Source organism: Calypte anna, chromosome 19 (assembly GCF_003957555.1).
Source record: "Calypte anna isolate BGI_N300 chromosome 19, bCalAnn1_v1.p, whole genome shotgun sequence".
In the NCBI taxonomy this organism is placed as follows: Eukaryota; Metazoa; Chordata; class Aves; order Apodiformes; family Trochilidae; genus Calypte; species Calypte anna.
Window position 1 is genome coordinate 5,209,475 of NC_044264.1, and position 25,180 is coordinate 5,234,654.

At 54.4% G+C, this 25,180-nt stretch overlaps 2 protein-coding genes across 5 annotated transcripts in view; one reads left to right on the forward strand and one right to left on the reverse strand.

Annotated features, from left to right (window-relative positions):
- Nucleotides 1–15,994, forward strand: part of LOC103529631 (NADPH--cytochrome P450 reductase) — a 29,439-nt gene extending 13,445 nt beyond the window's left edge. For 3 of the 4 annotated variants that reach the window (XM_030462211.1, XM_030462209.1, XM_030462210.1), the window contains exons 4-17: nt 5,293–5,341; nt 6,176–6,304; nt 6,914–7,063; nt 7,862–7,986; nt 8,487–8,576; nt 9,024–9,122; nt 10,380–10,496; nt 10,850–10,968; nt 12,083–12,264; nt 12,485–12,634; nt 13,331–13,598; nt 14,312–14,457; nt 14,752–14,837; nt 15,071–15,994. In XM_030462211.1, the coding sequence (XP_030318071.1) occupies nt 5,293–5,341; nt 6,176–6,304; nt 6,914–7,063; nt 7,862–7,986; nt 8,487–8,576; nt 9,024–9,122; nt 10,380–10,496; nt 10,850–10,968; nt 12,083–12,264; nt 12,485–12,634; nt 13,331–13,598; nt 14,312–14,457; nt 14,752–14,837; nt 15,071–15,215 (1,855 nt within the window). In that variant the 3' untranslated portion in view covers nt 15,216–15,994. Of the gene's footprint in view, nt 1–2,481; nt 2,893–5,292; nt 5,342–6,175; nt 6,305–6,913; nt 7,064–7,861; nt 7,987–8,486; nt 8,577–9,023; nt 9,123–10,379; nt 10,497–10,849; nt 10,969–12,082; nt 12,265–12,484; nt 12,635–13,330; nt 13,599–14,311; nt 14,458–14,751; nt 14,838–15,070 lie in introns of those variants that run through there. The other variant, XM_030462208.1, reaches the window with a different exon arrangement.
- Nucleotides 15,995–16,489: 495 nt separating this feature from the next.
- Nucleotides 16,490–24,603, reverse strand: TMEM120A (transmembrane protein 120A). Its single transcript, XM_030462212.1, has 12 exons — nt 24,473–24,603; nt 22,225–22,343; nt 21,619–21,735; nt 21,018–21,077; nt 20,305–20,400; nt 19,956–20,045; nt 19,504–19,569; nt 19,158–19,219; nt 18,852–18,944; nt 18,145–18,209; nt 17,477–17,545; nt 16,490–17,396 (listed from the first exon to the last, which is right to left on the reverse strand). Exons 1-12 carry the CDS (start codon nt 24,545–24,547, stop codon nt 17,283–17,285), a joined length of 1,026 nt encoding a protein of 341 aa, XP_030318072.1. The 5' UTR covers nt 24,548–24,603; the 3' UTR covers nt 16,490–17,282.
- Between the last annotated feature and the right edge of the window lie 577 nt (nt 24,604–25,180).

Consider the following 25,180-nt stretch of genomic DNA (forward strand, 5'->3'; position numbering starts at 1 on the left):
GATCCCCTCCTCTGAGGGCAGAGCCTGCTGCTCAGAGCATCCTGGGGATGCCAGGGCTGTTGTGAAATCCCCAGGTAACGGGAAGAGCAGCACACAGCTCAGAGCAAACCCTAAGGCAGGCTGTGCATGCCCAGACACTGCAGGAAGATGGAAAGTGTGTTTTCCTCCTGGGAGGGGTTTAAAAGGAAGGAATCTCCCTGGCTGTGGTACCTGGGGCAGGCAGATGTGTGTGAGGCTGGGAGCGAGCCAGGCTGGGCTGCACCTTGGGGTTTGTTTTGGTGGATGGATGGGATGATTCCCCTCTTTTCCTGCAAGAGAGGGGTGTGTGTGTGTGTGTAGTGGCTTCTGGAGACTGTAAGAAGGGCTGCCCTGTGCTGGCAGCTCAGCTGGCTGGAGAAATGGAGCTGTCAGTCAGAAATTGGATCCCAACACAGCAGAGATCGAGTTGGGAGAGTTCCTGTGCTCCCTGTCCTTGTGACTGCTTCCACCCAGCACCCATCACGTGTGGCTCTTCCAGAGGCTGCTGTGACCTTGCAGAGAAGCAAGAGCAGAGGAGCTCCTTGGCCACCCCAGAGGGGGTTGTTCCCAGCTTGTCCTTGCACCAGCAGGACCTCAGCACCTGGGGCTGGAGGGTTGGGTTTGCTCTGGAGCTTGTCTGACACAGCTCATTTGGAAAAGTGACAGCTAAGCAGGTGAAGGGCACAAGAGGAGACTTCACAGTTGTTTTTCCCATATTTTAAGCCTGAGTCTGCCATTGCCTGCTGTGGTCATGGTAGCAAGCTGGTCTGAGGGCAGTGTGGACCCATCCATCCTGAGACAGACAGCAACTTCCTACAGCTTTCACAGTGTTATTTTATGGGGCTTTTGGAAGCAGGAGGGAAATGAGTGGGGCAAATAAGCTTGTTCAGCCTCAGGTTTCCTTCCCTCCAGTCATCCTTGAGTCTGGGGTGGAGTTTCCTTTCTGATGAATGAGCAAATTGGCAAGATACAGGACTGCAGTGTCAGCTGCTGCCCGGAGCTGCCCAGATAGCAGGCAGGTCCTTGGGAGCCAGCCTGTCCCAGAGTTGTGGAGCCCTTGGCAGGGCTGTCTCCAGCTGAAGTGCAGAGCATTGACCTTCAAAGCTGTTGCTTTTCTTCAGCACATTCTCTCCAGTTCTGCCTTGAGTCACCAAAAAGTCCTCAACTGCTTTACCAGATGGTTTTGGGGTGACCATTTCTGTCACTTTGGCTCCCAACTTCAGCTTCAGCCTGGGAAGACTGAAGGACAAACGTGCTGAGCAGTTTGCCTGCAAGAGTCTCCAACTTGAACATGGGGTCTGTCAGCACCTTGGGGCCTTCCTGGGGTTTTTGGGAGTCACTACTGAGCAGCACACCTCAACTGAGCCACATCAGGGTCTGCTAAGGGAACACTGCAACTGCCTTTGCCTGTGGAAGATGCACTGTCAAAATACCTGGTTCGGGTGGCACCTGGGCTGGGTTCCTACTTCATGGTTCTACCAGTCTTTGTGGCTCTGGAGTGGTCACAGTGCATCTCTGGGCTCACCCACAGCTCAGGCACTTGCTGATCCCTCACCCCTACAGCCAAGCAAAGCTCTGTCCCTGCCTGCAGCCCCTTGAGAAGGTACAGACTGCAGCATGTGCAGAGCTTCCCTGTCTGCAAGAGTTCTGTACCTGTGCTCTGTAGTACATCCGTGCATGGGGCAGGATGGGATCTCCCCCCCTGTGACTGAGGATTGCTTGAGTTTTGACCATTTTCAGACTTAATGAAAACCATCAGAGCAGCCTTTCCCTTGGCCTGCTCTGCAGATGACATTAGGGAGAGGGACTCAGTGGCCGTGCAGCCGTGGCCACTGCACTCCCTCTCAGTGGCATTGCTGGGGAATGCACTGATTTATTTTTATTCTTTGGCTGTGCCTCCTCTGCACATTTCACAATCACAGATTTCTTTCTCTTGTCCCAGCTCTGGAATTTTGCAGACAGAAGTACAGACAAGACATTGATTTCTGTGCTGGGTGTCACTCTCTCCCTTCTCCCCCATCTTTGACATTGTTTGGGGCAGAAATTGGCTTATCTCTGGTCTGCAGCTATAGAGAAAGCCATTCCCTGGTGCTTGGAGGGCTTCCTGTAGCAGGAATTGCTCCAGCTCCTTAGCCTGATTAGCTCTGTGCTGCCTGCCTGTGTGTTAGAGAGGGAGAGAGCACCTCTAATTTAATTTAATAGGATCCTGAAGACAACAAATTCCTTTGAGCTTCCTCTGTAATGGCACTGCCATAGTTACACGAAACGTTGCTCATGCAGTGTCTGGAATAATCTCATTCAAGTACAGCCTTGACTCTTTTTTTCTTTTCTTTTCTCCTTTTTTTTTTTTTAAAAAAAAAAAAAAAATATATATATAAAAAAGCAGCTGTGATATAAACAGTTTCCAAGGTAACAAGGCTGGGGGAGGGTTTTGTGTCCCGTCCCCCTGCTCCACGCGGATGGGAGAGGGACGTGTGCTGTGGAGGATCCTGGGAGGTTTCATTCTCCACTCCTAATTCCTTTCTGCCACTGCTGCCAGATGTTGCAGTTTCTCAGGGCTGTGCAGATCCACTCAGTAACTTCTGAAGCTCTGCCACCAGGATTTGAGAGGACAGGACCACTCCTGCTATGACCCGTGCCGGGACCTTTTGTGCCGGCTCTCTTCTCCTTAACAAAAGGCTGACGCTTGGCTTTAATGCCCAGGAGGAGCAGAATGGAAAAGCCTCTGTGTGTGCTGCTCCAGAGCTAAGTTAGAGCCTTCCCCCCACACCTCCCTGTGCAGGCACACAGCTGCCCTGCAGCTTTTTTTGTTTTTCTTGCCCCAACCATGGGCTGCGTGTACTCTGCCCCGCGAGAAGAGGCGGCCGTGGCAAGGTGAGTTCATCTGCCCCGTGGGCAGGGGGGGATCACTGTTACCACCCCAAAACTGGGCAGAGCAGGATGCTTTTCCCTGCTGGGGCAGGAGGAGAGGGAAGGGGAGAGGCTGTGCTGGGAGGCGTGCTGCTCTGGAGGGGATGCTGCTGTCAGTATGCAATTTCTCTGCAATGTCCAAGCTGTTTTCTCACTTCTGGATGGGCATTTGCTTTTGGGAGGAAAGCCAGCAGCATGGGAGCTTTCTGGAGGTGTTGAGCTGAGATACAGGCTTTGGTATAATTGCTGAGCTGTCGGGAACTTCTTCCCCCTCCTTTATTTCTTCTGAAATCAAAGTGAGAGAAAACCCTGGGAGTCCCTTGTGCTGTGGGTTCTCACCAAGAGTGGGCAATCTGTAGGAGCTAAAAACTCACTCCAACAATGGAGTTAATCCCCTTTCTCCACCTGTCACTTCTTCTGACTCTCTTAGCTCAGGGCACTGCCTCTATCTGAGCTGCAGGAGTAGTTGTTGCTGAAAACACACTTTCTCTTCAAAGTTTTCCTGGCCGAGCAGTAAAACTGAGTGTCAGTTCTGTCTTCAGCATCTGTTTTTGCAGCTCAGATTTTCAAGCCACCCTGATGAAGCACTTTTGGGGAGTTTTGTAGCCTTTATTCAAAAGCCAGACTCATTATTTCTTCTATGTCTGAGCCACAGCCTGGGCTCCACCACAACATTTCAGTGCGGGGTCGCCTCCTTTGAAAACAGACGAGCTCCATGTGCTTCACCCTTTTCTCTTCCAAAGGGAGCATGCTGAAAGGATCTAAAACTTTTTGTTTTCCTCCTTTAAAAGTGTTTTGTTCAGCAGTTGACCCAACAGCTATTTTAATTGGATCTCATTTGCACAGGGCAGGAAACCAAAGAGCTTCACCAGCGAGCCAAAAGCTAAGTGAGAGCTGAGCTTGGGGGGGCAGCTCCCCTGGGCCCCTGTCCCAGCAGTGGGGTGGGCAGGGTTGGGGCATCTCCTTAGGGTGCTTGGGGTATCCCTGTTCCAAACAAAGCAAAAATGACAACGTGGGGAGATTAAGTGCCAAGAGAGCAAAGGGGGGGTTGTGAAGGAGCTCTCCTCGGAGCACAACATCCTTGGACAGCTTTTCTGGGATGGGCTTGTTTGTCTTCTGCATGGGCTGCATCAGTGCTTGGAGGTTTTAGACCAGGTGATAGCTCCTCAATACCATTGGGTAGAAAAGGGGTGCTCAAAGGCATTGCTGGGTGTCCCCCCCTCTGCCTTGCCCTCTGTGTGTGCTCTGCAAATGTCTCAGCACATCCCCAGAGCTCCCTCCCTCTGGGCTGCAGGATCTAGGAAACTGTTAGTGAGCTCTGCACATTCTCACATGGGCTGGAGCCAAAACCATTTGTTTTTTGCCTGGAGGCTTCTCTCTTCCCACAGGAGACCCAGCCTTGCATTCTTCCATCATGAAAGAAAAAACGGGAACGGGTCCCATGTTCCTCCTCCTTGCTACTGAAGCTCCAGTGGGGAAGATGGCAAGTGAGCTTCTGGCACTTGTCCTTCTGCCTTGAAAAGACCCCAGTGGCTAATCTGACTGTAGCTACAGCCACCTCTGCTTGTGAGGCTCCTGGCTCCCCAGAACTGGGTTTTTTTTTCACCCAGTGACACTGAAACTCTGTGGGTGTGTTTAGGAGAGCAAAGCTCTTCTGGCTCCCTACCTCTCAAGGCAGCCATGGTGGTGTGGATTTCTTCTGGGATGGTTTTGGTGCTGCTGTGCTTTGTCCCTCTTCTGAGAGAGGCACCTCCCAGTGATAAAACAGACTCCATCTGTGCTGAGGATGGAAACCCCAGCACGGGAATGAGCTCGGAGGGACCTCAGCACGCAGTGGTTGCCTTGCTGGAGGTCCTGTGGCTCTCATTAGTTGTGTTCATCAGCTCTCCAGGGCTCTCCAGCCCTGAGATTTCTGTCTGACCTGCTGGTTTGGGTTGGAACAGCTGGTTTTTAGTCCTGTGTGAATTCAGGCTTGGGCAATCTGCCCTGGGGCCATAGCTCCTGCCCAGTCCCCTGCCTCTCCATGGTGGTGGGGGAAGCAGGGAAGCACTGTGGCTCTACCAGATTCTTGTAACCTGCTCAACTCTGAAACCTCCAGAGCTGTTAAATAGAATAAAGGCTTCCTCACACTCAGGGTTGAGTTCTGAGCTCTGCCTGTGGGAGGATTTACTGATGGAGGAAAGGCCAGGGTGTGCACTGAGTCCCTGATCCGTGACTGTGTGATGGGTATCCCAGGGACAGGGGAAATAAAGAGTGCTCAGTGGGGACTCTCACTGCTCTCCAGAGCCATTTTTTCAACTTGCTTATTGCTGACATTAAAGAATGAACGTGGCCAGCTGAAAGGAGGTTTCTCCTGTCTTTCAGAGCAGCTCCAGTGAGGGACAGCAGCTTCATTGAGAAGATGAAGAAGACGGTAAGAATCCCTTCTTTCTCTTTCTCTGGGAAGGTAGGGAAGCTCCTGTCCTTCCCAGCTTTCTCAGCAGACTGTCTAGCTGTCAGCATGGGAGGATTGGTTTGGATACAGACACATGTCTGCTGCAAAGAGGAAGGCAGGAATAACCCTTTCAGTCTGTGCCTGGGAGTTGTTCTTAGAGAAAAAAATTGAAGTGAAAATTTGTTGGGGGAAAAAAAAAAGTGTAATATGAGATCAATGTCAGGAGGGAAATGGCAGAGACTTTATAGATGTTGGCTGTCAGTTGTTTATCTGTGTGGTTGCTTCCCCAGCTGGCTCACTCTGGAACAGGGATTTTTGTACACAGAGTTGGCAGCTTTTGGCTCTGCTGGGCTGGACACAGGAGGAAGCAGGGGAAGAAGCAAGGGCTGGATTTATTTTCCATTCTGCTTCAAAGCAGCTGGCTTGCAGCAGAGCAGGAGCTCCAGTGCTTAGGCATTTTCCCAAAGCTTAAGCAAGTCTGCTTTCTCATCCAGGGAGTTCCCTGTTTCCAGGAGTCACGCTGCAGCCTTGATGCTCAGAACAAATCTTGAGGGTTTATTCTTTGCTTTGGGTTTTAGCCTGACCTGGGTTACCCCTTTGAGCCTGATGAGACTCCCATTCATATTAACACCTTGGCCTTGACTTTTCTGCTGCAAACCCAGTGTGCAGCCCTGTACTAGAGCAGACTCAGAGTTGCCTTTAGGTTGCAACCCTGACCCAAGGCATTTCCTTTGTCTCTGGCATGATGTTCTTCATCTGAGAGTTTGACAAATGACTAATCACCAGTTAACAGGGATTTCTTTTTCTCTCCAGGGACGAAACATTGTGGTTTTCTATGGTTCCCAGACGGGCACAGCAGAGGAATTTGCCAACCGTCTCTCCAAAGACGCACATCGCTACGGGCTCCGGGGCATGGCAGCAGATCCAGAGGAGTATGACTTGGTAATTTAGCCATGAGCAGCCTCAGGATAGGTAACGTCCTCTTAGTGTCCCCTTGAAAAAACAACAGAGCCTGGCCAGGGGACAGTTGCTCTTTTAGGAGTGTCATTTAGAGGAGGAAATATCATCTTGAGAGACGCAGAGGTGTGCGTGGGCTTTCGGTGTGTTTGGAGTGAAGACCTCAACGTGGCCAAAACAGAGAGGCAGCCTGGAGCATTTGGGGGTTGCCAGTCATCAGTTGGCAGCAGAAACTTGCTCAGTTCCTTCTGTAGTTAGCATTGGTCCTCTGCTGCTGCTGTCTTGGACAGAGGCATTGACATCGTGTTCTCCAGAGAGACCAGCAACCCTGGTCCTGTAAAGCCTTCTATAGGAAAACCCAGTGCTTTTCCAGTGGAGTGTAAATGTTGGCTTGCAGTCCAGTGAGGTCGTTAGCTTTATTCCCCCTCCATTTCATTGGGTTTGGCCTTTCCCAATCCCTTTTGCCATCATCTGTTTGCTGCTGTGGTGCTGCTCTGTACACCAGAGGTAGCGAGCTGTCTCGTAGGAACAGGCTTGCCTAATAACCACGTTATGGGATCCCTGAGGGTTTCTCCTGTCTTTTTTTTGTTGTAGTCTGACCTGAGTCGCCTCTCTGAGATTGACAAGTCCTTGGCTGTCTTCTGCATGGCCACTTATGGGGAGGGAGATCCCACAGACAATGCCCAGGACTTCTACGACTGGCTGCAGGAGGCTGATGCTGATCTCTCAGGTCTCCGGTTTGCAGTAAGTGGCTCAGTTCCAGTTTATGCTACATTTGGGCAGGAAAGTTGGGAGCCCTGCACATGCCTTGGGTAAAGGCACAACGTGGTCCCTGCTTGATGTGGTCCTTATTGTCTTCCTCTACAAGCTTTGAGAGCACTTGCAGACACGTATCTGGGGGCTTTAAATGTGGATGTCAGAGTATTCTCTCCACTCCCTAAATCAGAAGGGGTTGCTGGTAATGTCTTACCACAAACAGCCCGGCAGGCACGAATACAAGGTCTGTAAATGAGTTACAGGTTGCTGCTGCTGTTCAGAAGCTAATTGAGTAGCCCTGGGCCAGATCTTCTCCCACAAATTAAATCACTCGGAGGAGCGTGTAGCTCGCTCTCTGTGCTGAGCTGAATAATTGGCTGAGATACAGCTGCCTCACCTAAACCTCAGCCAAATTCTGGAGGCAGCATAATAATTGCAAATGAGAAAATTCACTGCTGGAGATGTTAAGCTGCTCTGTATAAAGCAAGCAGCAAGCAAACATTTGCTGAGTGGTTTGTGAGAGGCAAGGGACAGCAGTTGGTCTCCAAGCAGTCCAAGCTCTCACTGATCCCTTGAGGGTATGGTGCAGGCAGCTCTTGGATTTGTATCCTCTTGTGGTAGATCCTTATTCAGGAGGTCCATAAATTAACTGACTGGGAGCTGGGAGAGGTCTTGCTGTCTTGTTTTCCGTGCTTTTTCTTCAACATCTTTTGCCGGGTGCTTCTGGTTGCTGATTGGGAAGAATCCACTCTTTGTTCCTCCACACTTACCAGTGTTACCTTCCAGGTTTTTGGGCTGGGAAACAAGACTTATGAACACTTCAATGCCATGGGAAAGTATGTGGACAAGAGACTGGAGGAGCTTGGAGCCCAACGCATCTTTGAACTTGGGCTGGGGGATGATGATGGCAAGTGAGTAGCTTGGCTTGTAGGGCTGGTCAGCCCTGAGTAAAAAAACTGTGGAAGGGACCTTGACAGGGGGTTGGCTCCACTACTAAGACAGAAGTAAAGTCCATGGGGTAGTTGTGGGAGCTGATGTGTCTCTGATGTGTGTCTGTTCTCTCCTGTGCACTTAGAGCATCCTAAGGGATCCTAGTGGGAAATCCCATGGTTTAGATGACCATAGCTGTATACTGAGGGAGGCTTTGCAGCCTCCTGTGCCTTTGCCTGCTGCAGCTCCTTAGGGATGGCTGGCAGAGCAACATCTCCCTCTCAGTCACTTCACTGTTCTGAAAATGCTTTCCTGGTGACCCTTGGGCTCGTGGGAGGTAGAAAACTCATTGTGTTCAAGGGCAAATGCCTTTTGCCATGATGGAGAAAGAAGTCCACAGGGATCTCACATGACTTCTCTGGGAATGCCCCTTAGCTCCCCCTTGGGCAGGGCTATTGAATCTCTCTTTTGTCCTGGCTAGCCTGGAAGAAGACTTCATCACCTGGAGAGAACAGTTCTGGCCAGCAGTGTGTGAGCACTTTGGGGTGGAGGCCACAGGAGAAGAGTCCAGGTGGGTCTGGGTGCAGGTTCTTCTGGCTGCCTGAGAGATTGGTCACCTTTGGCTGGTGGCTGTGTCCTCAGCCCTGAGCTGCTAGCCCTTTTCCTGCCTCCTTCCTCCCCTCCCAGACACCAGAGGACACGTGTGAAGTGGAGCAGTGAGTGAGGCTGTTTGTACTGGTGTGAGCTTGAGCCCGGCTCTGGATTTTTGTTCTGAATGGGTGATGTGATGGGGTTGGTTGCTTTGTGGGTGGCTTTGCTGGGTTGTGATGCTCCCAGTGAAGCTGTTTCTTCTTGGAAACAGCTTTCTGTGTGGTCTGTCTTTTCCTAATATATCAAGAGAGGTGAGGGGGGTGGAAGCGGTGGCTGTTTGAACTGCAGCAAATCCAGATGATGGTTCCAACTTGTGATTTCCAGGTTGATTTTTTTTTCCTCTTTCTTTTCCCTCTTCCTCCTCCAGCATCCGCCAGTATGAACTGGTGGTGCACACAGATCTGAACATGAACAAAGTCTACACTGGTGAGATGGGTCGCCTCAAGAGCTACGAGAACCAGAAGCCGTAAGTGCCAGAGCTGCAGCCAGGGCATCCCTGATGTTTCTGACAACACATCCTCTGCAGGCAGTGTCATTTCTGCACTGCAGTAGAAAATCCCTGCCCAAGAGAGACAAATCTCCACTGGGACTCTCAGGGATTCCCCAGTTAAGGAATCATTAGTTTTGGAGAAGTTGGCAGTGTTCACGAGCACTGTTTGGCTGGAATATTTGCAGCCAAATGCAAAATGGTCTGGAGGTCACTCAGAGACTTTCTTTGCCCTGGGTAGCTATTGCCTGATGGCTGGTTGCAGCTTTACTTTGAGGAGATGAGCTCTATAAATTATTCCCAACCTGAACTACCTCTTTGAGATGTGACATTCCCTCCAGTCCATTTCTGCATCACTTGTTCTCAGCGGAGCAGAAGCTGTGGAGTGTTGGGGCTGTTCTGAGGAGGAAAATGATCTGTGTTCTGTGCCACTGTGGGCAGCAGCAGGAACATCATTCAATTTCTGCTGTGGTCTGCTTTGAAATATAAGCTGAACATGAGCCAGCAGTGTGCCCAGGTGGCCAAGAAAGCCAATGGCATCCTGGCCTGTATCCAGAACAGTGTGGCCAGCAGGTCCAAGGAAGTGATTCTGCCCCTATACTCAGCCCTGGTGAGGCCACACCTCGAATACTGTGTCCAGTTCTGGGCCCTCCAGTTCAGGAAGGATATCGAGGTCCTGGAGCAGGTCCAAAGGAGGCAACTGGGCTGGTGAAGGGACTCGAGCACAGACCCTATGAGGAGAGGCTGAGAGAGCTGGGGCTGTTCAGCCTGGAGAAGAGGAGGCTCAGGGGAGACCTCATCGCTGTCTACAACTACCTGAAAGGAGGGTGTAACCGGGTGGACGTTGGTCTCTTTTGCCAGACGACTTTCAACAAGACAAGAGGGCAGGGTCTTAAGTTGTGCCAGGGGAAATTTAGGTTAGATATTAGAAAGAATTTCTTTACGGAGAGAGTGATCCAGCATTGGAATGGGCTGCCCAGGGAAGTAGTGGATTCTCCGTGTCTGGAGATACTTAAAAAGAGACTGGATGTGGCACTCAGTGCCATGGTCTAGCAACCGCAACGGTGGTAAAAGGGTTGGACCCGATGATCTCTGCGATCCCTTCCAACCCAGCCAATTCTATGATTCTATGATAACCCAGGACAGCCCTGTGCTCAAATCCTGCTCTGAAGGTAGAGGGAACATGTCTGGAGCGCCATGAGCCTGCAGGAGAATAACCCTTTTCTTTCCTTCCAGGCCATTTGATGCCAAGAACCCTTTCCTGGCCAAGGTTACAGAGAACCGTAAGCTGAATGAGGGTGGAGAGAGACACCTGATGCACCTGGCACTGGATATTTCCAATTCCAAAATCAGGTAGACTGGGAGACTGGGCTTCTATTTTTGGCAGGCAGGAGCAGTCTGCATCAGAAGCAAACAATGGGGATGGCAGCATCCAGCACTTGGGAAGCTTAGCTCCTTGCCTGTCAGGGAGCTGACCTGGCCTTGCTGGAAGTCTCTGGCAAGATTTCTGTTTATCTTGGAGGTCACCTGGAAAAAAAATTGCTTGTTAAAACCATTATCTCACATCAGTCCTTTCTGCTACTACTGCTTGTAGTGCACTGCTACTACTCTTGTGCAGGCTCAGTGTAGCAGCTCGGGTCTCAGGGTCTCAGGCTTGGGGTGGATGAGAAGTGATGCTGTTGTTTCATCTGCTCTCTTCCTGCCAGGTATGAGTCTGGGGACCATGTGGCAGTGTACCCAGCCAATGACTCCTCTCTGGTGAATCAGATTGGTGAGATCCTGGGCACGGATCTGGACACCATCATGTCCCTAAACAATTTGGACGGTGAGTATGGATCACCTCTTGAGTGTCAGCAGTTCTCCTTCAGCTGTGGCCTCTGTCCTTCCCACCAGAGCAGCAGCCAGATCACCTTCAGGTCCCATAGGGCACCTCCAGGCACACAGATGTCTTGTGGCCTCTCCAAATGTGGTGCCATTTGAGCAGCAGTGGCACAGAGCCCACTTGCTGAGAGCCAGCTGAAGTGGGTCAGTTGTGAGATGCCCAATCAAAGCCAGATTATCCAACTCCTTTTTCCCCAGCATCAGATCACTGGAGCATCCCTTTGCCACAGCAGCCACTGAGCTCAAGATGTCTGAGATGCTGTTATTCAATCCTTGAGGGATGCATGGGCTTGGGGACTCAGCTGCCAAGAGGGAGCACTTGTGCTGATGCAAAGAGCTTTTTTTGGGCAGTGTTCCCAGCACAGCTGGTCCCTGGCAGGAGGAGGAGTGGCTGCTTGTCTGCTTACTGCTGAGCAGTGCAGCCTGACCTGGGGCAGGGGGTGTGGTGCTGGCTCAAAAGCCCAGGAGAGCTCCTGGTTTCAAGGAAGCAAGTGGCTTTAATGCACTGCTGGAGCCTGCAGCCCTCTGTGGGGTGTCCCACGTTGTCTGGCTTCACACTGTCATTCCTGTCCTTTGGGGACCTCTTAATTTGCTGAGCTGAATGACTTCAGCCTTGCCTGCTGGCACTTGCCTTTCCCAAGGGGGCTGTGGGCACGAAAGCCCTTGGCTGAAGGAGATGAACACTTCTGAGGCCAGATCTGAAGTAGGTCTAAGTGCATGAGGCCAAATTAACCATGGAGAACAGAACTCCTGCTTGGCCTGGGAGTTGCTGGGTGCCTCTGTGCATGGATATCTCGCTGGGTAGTTTATTAAATAACTTTTTTCCTAATAAGCTGTCGGGCAGCATCTGTGAAACACAGCACGGGCTACTGGGAGAAGGACCTGGAGCTACTTCAATGTGGGATTGGGGCTGATTCAGCCCTGGAGCTGCTCTTGCATCTCTGAAACTGTTTCCCCTCCTCCATCTCACACCCTGCACAGAGCTGCTGCCGTGAAATCTCTTAACACACCAGCGCCGATGTTTAATGTTTTTTCTTTTCTCTTCTTATCTCTTCCAGAGGAATCCAATAAGAAACATCCCTTCCCCTGTCCCACATCCTACCGTACAGCCCTGACATACTACCTGGACATCACCAACCCACCCCGCACCAACGTCCTCTATGAGCTGGCCCAGTACGCCAGTGACACCGGGGAGCAGGAGCGCCTGCGCAGGATGGCATCCTCTGCTGCAGAGGGAAAGGTGGGAGCTCTGCCCTTCCCTGCAAACCTGCTGGCTTATCCCAGGTGCTGGGGGATCCCCAAGAAGTGATCCAAAGCTTTAGGGCACCGTGTGCAGGGCACTGAGGGGACACTATCATATCCCTAAACTATTCAGGCGGTTTGCCGTCCAAAATCGGGAAATCCTCAGGGTTTCCCACTGTGTAGGGGAATTGTCACTGATGTGCCCTCCTTGCCCACAGGCTCTGTACCACAGCTGGGTGGTGGAAGCCAGGAGGAACATCCTGGCCATCCTGCAGGATATGCCCTCCCTGCGTCCTCCCATCGACCACTTGTGTGAGCTCCTGCCCCGCCTGCAGGCTCGGTACTATTCCATCGCCTCCTCCTCCAAGGTGAGCTTGCTTCCAGCAGGAAACCTGGCTGTTGGGAGACCCAGCTGCAGCTCCAGGGTGCCTCCGTTCCCTGTCTGGGATGGGGAATTTGGACATAGAAAATTGATACCACGTTCCACCCCACTTTCCCCCAATAACTCTCACGTCACCACTGAGGCTGCAGGGCAGCCCTGGGAAAGTCCAGGCTGGAATCCTGGAGTCAGCAGCAGTTGGGAGCTGGAGGCAGGAACACACAGATATGGGCTGGGATGGATCAGGACCACAGGCAGAGGAATGGATGGAATCCTCCCGGGATGCTGAAGCAAACAGGGACAGGGGAGAAAGAGAAGCAGGAAGGGGCTTGATCCTCGTGATCCCTCAAATTTATACTCAGTATGATGTGTGTGGGATGGAATACTCTGTGGTCAATTTTGGCTTCTATCTTGTCCATTCCTTCCTAGGGGAAGGCTGCAGCTGGGACCTTTTTACTTCTTTTCTCCTTCTGGAGGGCAAAATGTTCCTCAGAGCTGAGCAGTGTCCTTGGCTCTGCACACCAGTCTCCAGTTACCAGTCATAGAAGCAGACACTGAGAAACTTGCTATTAATTTCAGCAAGTGCAGCTACTTACTAAGAAAAAAAGCAAAAGTACAAGACAGAAAATTACCTTTACCCGGGCCCAAACCAGGACACTGGTGCTGACATCCCCATTCCCTGCAGGTTCACCCCAACGCCATCCACATCTGTGCTGTGACAGTGGAGTATGAGACCAAGACGGGACGGCTGAACAAAGGGGTGGCCACCAACTGGCTGAAGAACAAGGTTCCTGATGAGAATGGCAGGAGCTCCATGGTGCCCATGTACGTCAGGAAGTCCCAGTTCCGTCTGCCCTTCAAACCCAGCACTCCTGTCATCATGATTGGACCTGGCACTGGCATAGCCCCCTTCATCGGCTTCATCCAGGAGAGGGCCTGGCTGAAGCAGCAAGGTGAGAGCTCAGGAGCTTCCCTGGGGGGTCCTGAGCTGCTGCAGGATGATGTTCTGTGTCAGTGCTTGCATTCAGGTTGCTGAGGTGGTATATTTATGTATATAAAGCCTCTATCACCATATTGATAAACATTCTTTGGAATTGCTCTGACAGCAGAGGTAAGAACAGGAGTCAGCCTGTTAGTGCCTCAGCACTTCTGTTTCCAATTAATTTTAAAAAAAAAAACAACACCACAAGACTTTTCTGCCAGGCTGCCTGGCTGGTGTTTAATACTGCTACTCCATCAGGGTTGGGGGGAGACTTATTGTGAATGGCAACAGTTTGCACTGTGACCTCTCCAGACCAGTGCAGGTGGCTCAGGAGGGCAGTGGGATGTGAAGGCTCAGACCCATCACCAGTCAAAACATCTCAGCAGCTCCTAGGCTAACAGCAGTTGGGTGCTTTTGTCCAGCATGAGGATGCTTTGTCCTCTTCTCTTGGCCACAGAGGATGTTTGGGGGTGCAGAGAGCCCTGAGCCATCTCTCTGCCCTCTGCCACTGTGTCACAGCCAAGTCACTTGGCGTCATTTGTTGAAATGAGAATTTTGAGCTCCTCCTAAAGAGCAGCAGTGCCACAGCCCTTGCACCCCTGGGCTGGCTGCATAAGGGGGAGTGAGGAGGGGAGGGTGGGGGGCTGCAGGGCACTAGGTGATGGGTGCTGTGTGGCTCTGCAGGCAAAGAGGTGGGTGAGACAGTGCTTTACTACGGCTGCCGCCACCAGCGTGAGGACTACCTGTACCGGGAGGAGCTGGCCCACTTCCACCAAGAGGGCATCCTCACCCAGCTCAATGTTGCCTTCTCCAGGGACCAGGCTGAGAAGGTACCACTTTAGCTGTTTGCTCTTCCTGCCCTGTATTGCTCACAGCTATGGGGAGAAGAAAAGCTGCTTGCTCTTCGTGCCCAGCATTGCTCCCAGCTATTGGGGGATCCTGGAAAAGATCCTGAGGGCTGGAGACTCCCCAGGCTGGGGAAGGGCTATGGAGGTCATAGGAGCACCTAATTCCACCACTGTCTCCTGCAGCCAGGAGCATTTTCTTGGCTTCTCCTCCCTCCCCAGGGCCTGTGCCATGAAGCTCTGCCCTTCTCTGCTCATCCTTCCCTTTTTTCCTGCCAGGTTTATGTTCAGCACTTACTGAAGAAGAACAAGGAACACATCTGGAAGCTGATTAATGAAGGGAATGCTCATATCTACGTGTGTGGGTAAGTGTGTGGTGACAAGGAAGGGACTCTGGGAAAACATTCCTGTTCTCAGGGAAACGAGTGCCTCAGTTTACCCACTTGTGTGTTACAAACCCTGGGAAGGTCCCTCTGCCCTTGTTCCAGGGGAGGTCAGGCAGATGGGCTGGGGTGAGCACGTTGATGTTGGGGTGTTAGGAGGTGACCAGAGCTGCTCTGCTGTATCACCACCCTCCTGACACTCCCTTTATTTCCAGGGATGCCCGGAACATGGCTCGGGATGTGCAGAACACCTTCTATGAGATCGTGTCCGAGTTTGGGAACATGAGCCAGGCCCAGGCCACGGACTATGTAAAGAAACTGATGACAAAGGGCCGGTATTCTTTGGATGTCTGGAGCTAAGAGTGGGGCTGTGGGGCCAGGGAGAGGATGGGTAACCCAGGTGTGGGCTTGTGGGAGGTGGGAAGTGCCTGCTGGCCCACTGCTACTATGGGTGACAGCATTGTCCCCAGCTCCCAGCTACCCCAGTGTCACTCCCAACCCCTCCTGGGCCTCAGCACCCCCCTAGGACAGGTTCTGTGCCATAGGAGGTGGAAGGGGTTGAGAGGGGCAGGGGGGTAGCTCAGGCTGTGGTGCTTCTGGCACCCCAGAAGCTCGTGGCACCAGCATTTGCCTTGAGGGGAAGGGACACAGCTGATGGAGGGCAGGAGGGACTGATGGTGCCCTGGGGTCCCTTTCCCTGACCACAAGGTGTTGCCTTATTCCCTGGGCCTGGAGATCACCCCAGTCTGCCTGCTGGGCTGGGAATGCTGGGGATGGCAGACTGTGAGTTTGGTGCGAGGCCATGGCACGGAGCTGCCATCTGCCCTCACCTCCCTCCTGCCCCCTTTGCCCATCTCCAGACTAAAGATGTGGGGCTGGCTGGCAGCACAGAGCTGCCCCGTGCCACCAGGGTCCTACAGACACCCCTCTCCATCTCCTCTGCCCTCTGAAATCCAGACTTCTGGAGAGGTCTGAGTCCACCAGGGCTCTGCTCATTCCCTGGGTTCTGCAGCTGGCAGCTCCCCTGTGCCCAGCCCCTCCCTCATGCTGTGTGTACTGTCAATTGTTTTGTTTCATTTTTTTTGGAATACTGTTTTTATTTTAACATCTTTGTGATTTTAATTATGGCAAAAAAAAAACAAACAACCAACCAAACAAAAAAAAACCAACCAACCTTTCAGGCTGTCCAACGACTGTAAATTATTTAAATACATTTGCCCTTGGAATAAAAATACTGTTTCTGTGGTTTGCTTCCTTACCCTCCCTCTGCTTGGGAAGGGGGAAGCTGGAGCAATGGCTGCCAACTGGGAGGAAACCTGGGGAGCAAGTGGCAGCTCCAGGTTTAGGCTGAACTGGGTGCTGGGGGCAGCCTCCACCCTGGGGTGCCCAGGATGGCAGCAGGGGGTTGGCTCTGGACTGAAGCACAACTGTGCTGGTTCCAAACACTTCCTGAGTTCCCAGGGGGTTAGTACAGAGCTCCTCTGCCCCAGGGACACTGCAGTCCTGCTTCGGGCAGCCAGAGCTCTGCTCCCAGCCCAGGGGGGACCACAGGAGGGAGCAGGCAGGTTGCAGTGCTGCCCTCCTACCCCACACCCTCTGGGGGCAGCTGGTCTGGGTTGTTTTTTTTTTTTTTAAATTCTCTCCCCCTGGCACAGCATGGACCACTTCCAGTCAGCCCAAAACCATGGAGTGGGCCAGATGTTCAGAGAGCTCCCCAGCACCCTGAGGCAGCACCTTCCCTTTATTTGTGTGTGTGCATCCTCCAGAAGCCAGCCCAGGGTGCTGTTTGCACAGCTCCAAGGTGACATCTGGCTCAGGTTCCTGGTGCTCCCAACCCTCCAGGGCCACAGCTTGAAGGCAAAGGAGGAACCAGGTACAACACATGCTGGAAACCATGATGGGTGCTTGGCCTCCAGCTGCCCTGGAAAGCGAAGGGAGCAGCTGATGTGATGTTGGGACCCTGTTTACCTCTGCCTTCAGCACCCAGGGGTGCCCTGGGGAGAGAAGGGGAGATCCTTGACTGCCCAAGAGGCAACCATCAGCCCTGGACCCTGCCTTTTGTCCTGAGGGAGTTGATGCAAGGTGGGCATCCAGGATGGAGAATGCTGGCAGGGCTGGGGAACCATCCCAGTGGATGTCTCCAGGGTGAAGGGAAGGGAGCAGCTGTCCCAGGCACCCAGCTCTCCTGGAGGAGGAAGGCAGCCAGGAGAGGAGCTGCAGGGTGCTCCTGCCTGCACCCCAGAGTGGGCTCAGCACCCCATGGAGAGACACAGTCTATTCTTCAGCAGGCCCTGAGCTCTGTCCCCAAACCTGGGCTTCCAAGGGATGATGGGGTGAGACACCCGAGTCTGGACGGCGTGGAGGAGAGGGGAATGGGAGATTGGAGCAGGTGGGGAGAAGCAGTCCTGGTGCCCACACTGCCCCCCTTCAGTTCTGCTTTGTGTCTTGGTTCTTGTGCTGAAACTTCTGGTGGACGACCCGGAGAGTGGTGAAGAAGTTCCCCAGGAAGAGGATGGAGAAGGGGAGGCCACACATGAGGACCTGCAGGAAGTGTGAGAGTCAAGAGGAGGGACCTGCCTGGAGCATCCCCCTCCCCAGGACAGCTCCCAGGACCCCCTTACCTGCCACTCCTTGCATTCTGGGTGCTGGATCATGCGGAAGAGGGTGATGGCATTGTAGAGCTGCCAGAACTGCAGGAGAGAGGGGGCTTAGGGAGGGGGTTCTGCTTTCAAAGGTTTGACCCCATGCTGATCCAGTTGCTCTTTCTGAGCACAAACCCCAGGCAGACCTTATGTGAGGCCAGCACACAGCAGAACTCTGTCCATCCTTGGGGCCAGAGGACCCCAACTGGGCCATCTCCCCTTTCTTTATCACCTTCTGGAGCCCAAGAGCCAGGAAGAAGCTTCAGCCCAGCCTCCTGCTTTGGATTCATCTGACTAAGGAAGAACTGGACCTGTAGCAGCAGCTTAAGAGCTGAAGCTCAGAAGGTTTTGGGGAGGGCTCTCAGAGCCAGCCCCTTGTCTGTATTCTGCACCCCACATGAGCACTTGGAAGATCTACCCCAGGTCCTCCCCCTCTCACTTGCAGAGCTGGGGAGGGGGTGGGTGCTTTGGAGGAAAAGAAAAGGCCCAGCATTTGTTGAATGCATTTCCCTGTCCTGACATCTCAACTGCATGACTGCAGCAGCCTCTGGAGACCTGTGGGACATCCAGGATGCCTGTGGCACCATCTGCTCCCCCCTGAGGCTTGACCTCTTGTGGATCTCCACAAGGACCCAGTGCACACTCACCTGCCCAAAGAAGAGAAAGGGAAGCAGGAAGGTGAGGCCTCTCCACATCCAGGACTGGAAACCCTCTGCAAAGGACAAAGGGGTGCATGGGGACCTCAGAACATGCCCTGCTGGGGGACCAGTTCCTGAGGGGGTGGGCACGGAGGTTCAGTGGCCATCCTGGGTCAGGCTGAGGTCCTGCCAGGCTAGTGCAGCCTTGCCCTGGGACTTGGGCTCCCTGGGAGGACTGTGGAGGGGAACCCTAGTGCTGACCCAACATGGGCCTCTGGAGCAAGCTGCTCTGGTAGAGCTGTCCTCATCCACAGCTTCTGTCCCTTAGCCCAAGCTCTTGGTGTCACCAGGGCCAGGGAGGTGGCAGCTTGCAAGTACAGGGGGTGGTGGAGGGGAGGTTTTCAGCTTCATGGGGGAAGTGTGGATGCCAGAAACCACATCAGCTGCCACCCTCCATCCCAGAGCCAGCCCTGGGCTGACAGCCCCAGGAGACCAAGAGGAGGGGGGCACCCATCCCGTGGGACACTGCTCCGAGCCTTGGGTTTATTTGTAGCTTTTCTGCTACTGATGAGCTACGGCCAAAGTGACCTTGAAAAACCCCAACCCCCACCTTTAACAGAAGCTCTGGTGCTGGGAGAGGGGCAACCAGCAGCCACAGGACTCGTGGCAAGAAGGGGTACAGTGGGAGTGGGCCAAGCAGTGAGGATCCCACTTACCCACAGTCAGGTCCATGGTGTGCCTCTCGCCCAGCGCCCGCAGCCGGTACAGGCACCCACTCTGGTAGTAGTACTGCAGGAACTGCACGAAGCCTGCAAGGAGACCAGGGGTGTCTTTGGGTGCCCAGACACCACCCCAGCTCTGCCATGACCTGATGGTCCCATTGCCAGGGTGCTGGAGGGCAAGATGGAGGGGAAAACCCCTGAGGGGCCACGAGCTGCATCCCCCCGTGTCCCAGGGGCAGGGAGGATGCTCAGCAGCTGAGAGCAGGGGTGGTCCCAGCCCTCTTTGCTGGCAGCACTTACTCTGGTACATGGAGAAGGAGAGGAACTGGTTCCTGAACATCTGGTACATGAGCCCATCTGGCCTGTGGAGAGAGGGTGCTGGCTGTGGGATGCGTGGTGGAGAGGAGAAGCAGCCAGCCCTGCCTGCCCCCCAGCTCCTCCTGGGGGGCACCCAGGCACTGTGCAATGACAACTTGTGACAGCCCTGCCTGCCACACAGAGGTGCTGATGGCTGCTTGGGCCTGGTGAGGAACGTGTGGAGTTGACAATTGGACGACAACATCCCCACAGCAGGATGCTGCCATGGGTCAGGGCTCTCCATCTGAGCTGGCAACAGCCCAAGCACCCCCAGGGAACACAGACTCACCATGTCAGCATGACACCTGAGAGGAAGGTGGAGACGTAGTGATGGAAAACCCACCAGCCTTTGATTCTGGAAGGCAGAAACAGAGAAGGGGAGTCAAGGCTCAAGCACAAATCAAGACCCAAAGAGGCAGCAGGAGAGTGGACCCAGCCCAGCACCTGCTGCCCTCCAGCTCCCAGGGCTGGTTGTGAAATGGTCCTGCCCAGAGCAGGACCCAACAGCACCTCCAGTCCAGGTGGCACCAGGAGCCCTTCCATCAGCTGCTCCACCTTCCCACACCACCTCCACAAGGGAGTTCCTCCTGCCCTGCTCCTCCAGCTCCCTACCAGGGTTTGCTCCACACCCCAAGTAGGAAGGAGCTGAGGAGCTACACCATGGGTCCCAATGCCCCAGCCCGGCAGGGATGGAGCAACTGGCTACACATGACCACTTCCCAAGCATTCCCAGGGACTCACTTGGATCCATTGTTGATCAAGATGCTCTCCCGGATGGTGAGGGTGCAGTAGTACCACACCAGGAGGAAGTTAAAGACAGCATCTGTCACCCTGGTGTCAAACAAAGCAGGGTGTAAAGGCAGGAGTGTTGGGTGCACAGACCATAGGTGCAGGATGCCACCCTCCCTCGGGACAGGGACATCTGCTTCTCCACCATCCCTCGTGGCCACAACACCCACAAGTCATCCCACCCCCAGGGCAGTGGCTTCATCAGGATCTCCTGTTCAGCTCTGGACCTTTCAGGGCAGGAGATGAAGTCCCCAAGGGGCCCTGGGAGAAGATCTGTGCCCAAAATTCAAGCCAGACTCACCTGGAGTTGAGGAGGAACCGACAGGTGGAGGAGACAATGAGTAAGATGATGGTGAGGTAGAGCTTGAACTTCTCATACTCATCTTTATATGCAAACCTGCAGGATGGATGCACAAGGACAGGCTCAGAGCCAGGTGGCTGCTGGAAGTCTCTGTCCTCCCATCCCACCTGGCTGGATAATTCCATTGGGAAAAACCTAATTCCCCAGGTATTTCTGAGAGAAGAGCACACCAGGGCTTCTTTCACACAGGTGAGACACCTTTGAGTCCCAAACCAGTGGGGACAGTGGGCAGACTGGGGTCTGTGCAGCTGTCTGAGGGGAGTGTCCTGAGGAGCTGAGGGAAGGGGACACAGGCTGCTGGTTGGGCACCTCTGGGATGAGTGTCCCAGCATGGGGGACTCCAGTGAGCTAAAACTGGTGGCTGTCCCAGTCTGTCTCTCCTGGCAGTCTCTAAAGCAGGGAAAACCAGGAGAAGGCTTGGGTGGTAGATCCCATCCCACTGGTCAGAGCCACCAGTCCATCCCAGCTGGGTGACAGGAAGGTAACAGGGACTCAAGGACTGGCTCTGGGAAAAAGAGGGGACAGCCCAGGAGGGGAACCAGCACCATATGGGCCAGGCCAGCCCTGTGTCTGCACATGTGGCCACTCAGCTGCTGTTCCCTGGTGCCCAGGGGACCCCGGGCCAGGTGGCAGTGGTGGCAGGAGGGTCATACTTGGCCTGCTTGCTGAGCAGTGTGACGTTCACATTCCCAAGCACCAGACTCAGGTACAACCTGTGGAGAGAGCAGAGGTGTTAGGACAGACACCTGCCTGGAGAGCTGCCCCAAGACACAGCCACCCCCTCCCACCTCAGGGGCTGGGGGGTCTGGTTTAGGGGAGAACTTTTTAGAGCAGGAATAATGGTTGGACTCAATGATCCCCAAGGGTCTTTTCCAACCTGAAAGATTCCAGGATTCTTTCCTGCCCCCACCAGCACTGGGAAGGAGCTCCCAGCTGTTCTCCACTCGGAGCTGCCAGGGGGTGGGACTGGCACGAACCCTCCGGCATGTCCCAAGGGCAGGGGGACAGTGGCCAAGCACACACCCCACCTCCCACCAAGGGCTTTGCTGGGGCTCCCCTGGCAGGTGGCCACCATTCAAGGGCAGGTGAAGGCCACAAGCAGCAGAGGCTCAGCCTGGCTCCTGCCCAGGGGTCCTCTGGGGAGCCTGAGTGGGGCAACACGGCTGTGACAGCCCCAGGAGTAGGGTGACAGCAGGTTTGGAGGGACACAGGGTAGGAGAAGGTGTTCCTCCCAGAGGGGAAGGCTCCTCTTACCCATTCTTCTTTGGCAGATAGGCTTCCATCTCAAAGAAAACGTTCTGCCTCTCTTTTATTAAGCTCTGGGTCTCTTGGACGGAGGGTTCCTGCTCGGGGCTCATGTGGGCTTTGCATCTGGGGAGGAAACACAAGAATTGGTGTCAGGATGAGCCTCTGGAGCACAATCAGCACTTGATACAAGACTGTCTTGGACAAGGACACCCCAAGGACAAGGAAGATGGATGGGAGGCAAATCCATGACTCCTCTGCAGGGTGAGGCCTCCCCTTGTCAGGCTGAGATGTTGCTCAAGAAAAGGAAGCACAAATGAGAGCAAGGTGAGACCAGACGGGTCTGCTTGACCTTGAGGAAGAAGGCTGGAGAGCTTTGTGCAGGAGGAGGAGGACAGGTCACATTACCTGCAAGGCCCTGGCAAGCTCTGAGCTGCAAACAAGGCACAAACCAGAGCAGAGGAAAGGGAAGCTGAAGAGGATCTGCCTGGGTGAGTCTCAAGCTCTCCAGTACTTTGAGGCTGCAGTAACATTTGTACTGTAGCTGTGAGGTGATTTCAAAGCCCCATCCTTGCAGTTCTCCCCTTCCTGCACCACCACAGGGCACCAACTCACTTTTTGAGGGACAGGGAAAGCTCCTTCAGCCTCTTCTTCTGCCGTGAGATAGAGCTGGAGATGCTGTCCTGGAGCTTGGTCAGCTCCTCTAGTTTCTGCTTGTACAGCTTGTGGTTATCCTGGGAAGGAGAGACTGGGATGTATTACAGCCTCCTGCACAGCTGTCCCTGGGCTCTCTGCAGGGACAGCTGTTGGTGGGTGCATCCCTTACAGATTGTCTTGAACTTCCCCTGGGTAAGACAAGAGGTGGTTGGAAAGCCCAGGCAGAAGGCCAGGTGTGTTTGGGAACAGCCTGGCAGCTGTTGGGAATGTCCACCCCCAATCCCAAGGGAGCTATCTAGAGGTGCTGGCATCTTCCCATGGCACAGCCTGGTCCTGCCCTTGCATGTGGCCAGTGGCCAGCACAGCTTGCACTGTGGGCTGGGAAAGTCCTGCTGGCAACATGGGCTCACACCAGGGATGCTCCCAGCACTGGGAAACCACTGACTGCAGCACAGGGAATGGGAAAGGCTCCAGAAAAAACTGCTGCTGGGGAACAGAGCTACAATTGAGGGCCATAGCCACCCAGGCTATGGCTGCTGGGATGGGGTGGGAGTCTTTCTCTCTACCAGGAGGTTTGTGCTGCAGCTGCCACTGCCCTGACTTGTGGCTCTGGGGCTCCCTCCTGAGCAGCCCCAGGGAAGCTGGAATGATCTGGTCAACGAGCTGGACCAAGGGGATGGACTTGCAGCAGGGCCATGGCCAGTGCCCAGCTCCTCAGAACTCAACCATACCTGGGTGCAGCTGGACACTGTTCTCCCACTATATTGAGACAGGAGAGGAGAGAGCATGGTTGGATCAATGCTCCTCGTCCAGGTCAGCTGGAAAACAGCCCCACATCAGGCAGGGGCATCCTGAATGCTACCTCCAACAGGGAATTGGGGAATGCTGCTCAGAATCACCCTTGGACCAGACCTTGGTGCACACACATTTTAGCCTCTGCAGCTCTCACAGAGCACTTGCTCAGCAGATTGTGAGGCAGTTCTCAAAGGAGAAAGGTGAAACCAAGATGCAGAGGAGGGCAACGACTCCTTTTCCCTCTGGTGACAAGCAGTGACAGGGTGGGAACAGATCCCAGATAGCCTCAGCACCCACACCACTGATTTATGTCCCTGATCTCTCCCTGCTCAGCCATCAAGCTTTTCCTGCTCCCCTCTGGAGTCACCTCCTTCAGCTCTGGAGTCATCAGCAAGCGGGTGGCACTGGGGACATTTCCTTTAGCAGTGCCAGCACCCCAGCAGCACGCTGAGAGACAGCCTGGCTCAGGAGCCCATCCCAGAGGAAGCTTTCCAAAGGAAAGGGTCGGCAGTGTGCGGGGTTCAAAGCGGGCAACCCGAGATGTCCGGGCAGCCCCGGTGGAGCAAGAGGAGGTTGGTTTCTTGCTCCAGATCTGGGCACGTTTACACCGTGACCACAACAACATCCGCTTTGCCCCCGTTCCCGGAGGGGAAAGAGGGTGAAAGGGAAGCGGTGCAGCCGCTGGATCCGAGCTGTGGCAGCAGAGGGTTGGCCAACCTTTTCCTTGGGTGACCCCTGGCTGAGCTGAACCCTGCCCACTCCTTCCCCAGCAGCCAGCGCCCTGCGGATTACACAAAGCAGGTGGAAACGTCTCCCGATACAAGTCACCTTCCTGGCACATCGCCCCGGTGGGTGCTGGGGCGACCCAGGGACGGTGCCCGGGGTCGAGGCCGGTGGGACAGGGTGTCCGGCCGTGCCAGGGGTGGGTTCCTGGCCCGCTGGTTGGAGCGGGGCTGAGAGGAGCGATCAGGAGTGCGAAACAGCATCTGAGTGCCCCGCTCCCGGCCGTGCCAGGCCAAGCAACCTCTCCCAGCCCTTCCAAACCCCGATATGTCGCGACTCCGCGTTCCCTCCGTGACCACCCGCGCACGCCGAACCCCCTTGTCCCGACGAGGCTTCTCGGGGTGCCCGGTACCCCCTGCCCTTCCCACCGCTCGACTCTAAGTCGCGACAGAGGGCTGGGGGACACTGGGAAAAACGCCGTCAGGGAGCCCCCCAACCCTTACCCCTCATGGGGACGCTGCCGGCGGAGCCTCCGGTACCGCTGCCCCGGAGCTGCCCAACCGCTGCCCCGCGGAAGGTAACGATTCCACCCCCCCTTCCCCGGGAGCTCCCGGGCACTGACACCACGGCGGCCTCGGGTGTGGGTTGTGGGTGAGGATCCCCGCGATGTGCGTGTCCCGGGGGGTACCTGGATGCGCTGGTATCCGTCCTGCAGCTCCTCCCATTCCCGCAGGCACTCGGCGGCAGAGGGGCCCCGGGCCATGGCGGCGATGGCGGCGGCGGTGCCGGCCCGCGGCGAGGGGCTGAGACCGCCCGGGCCACCCCCCTTCCGGGCACGCCCCGGAGGGAGGAGACAGGGCCGAGGGGCGGGGATAAATTGGATCGGGTTTTCCTTGGAATCCGCAGCTATTGGGAGACCCGAAAGCACCTTGCAGTGTCTGGAAGGGCTGCGGGGAAGCTGGGGAAGGGCTGGGGATAAAGGCGTGGAGGGACGGGACGGGTTTGAATGGGTTTGAATTGGCAGAGGGGAGGTTTGGGTCAGACATTAGGAGGAAATTCTTCACGCTGAGGGTGGTGAGACCCTGGCATGGATCGTCCAGAGAAGCTGTGGCTGCTCCATGGCTAGAAGTGTGGAAGGGCAGGTTGGATGGGGCTTGGAGCAACCTGGGCTATTCCAGGAGACATTCCTGCTCTCTAGGGCTCCCCTGGGAGCAAGCTGGGGGACAGTTCTCCCAAGTAACAAGTGTAAATGGCCTCAAGTTTTGCCTTGGAAGTTTAGATTGGATATTGGGAACAATGCTTACTTAAAGTGCTGGGTTAACAGGTGGACTCAATGATCTTAAAGGTCTGTTCTAACCAAAGAGATTTGATAACTCAATGATTTAACTCACCAACA

Excerpts from the sequence above, each read along its gene's own strand:
- TMEM120A (XM_030462212.1), bottom strand. The coding sequence starts at position 24,547 with ATGGCCCGGGGCCCCTCTGCCGCCGAGTGCCTGCGGGAATGGGAGGAG. Across the intron at positions 21,078-21,618 it reads TATCTGCCAAAGAAGAATGG|GTTGTACCTGAGTCTGGTGC; the intron begins GTAAGAGGAGCC and ends CTCTCTCCACAG. Across the intron at positions 19,220-19,503 it reads TCAGGTGTCATGCTGACATG|GCCAGATGGGCTCATGTACC; the intron begins GTGAGTCTGTGT and ends CTCTCTCCACAG.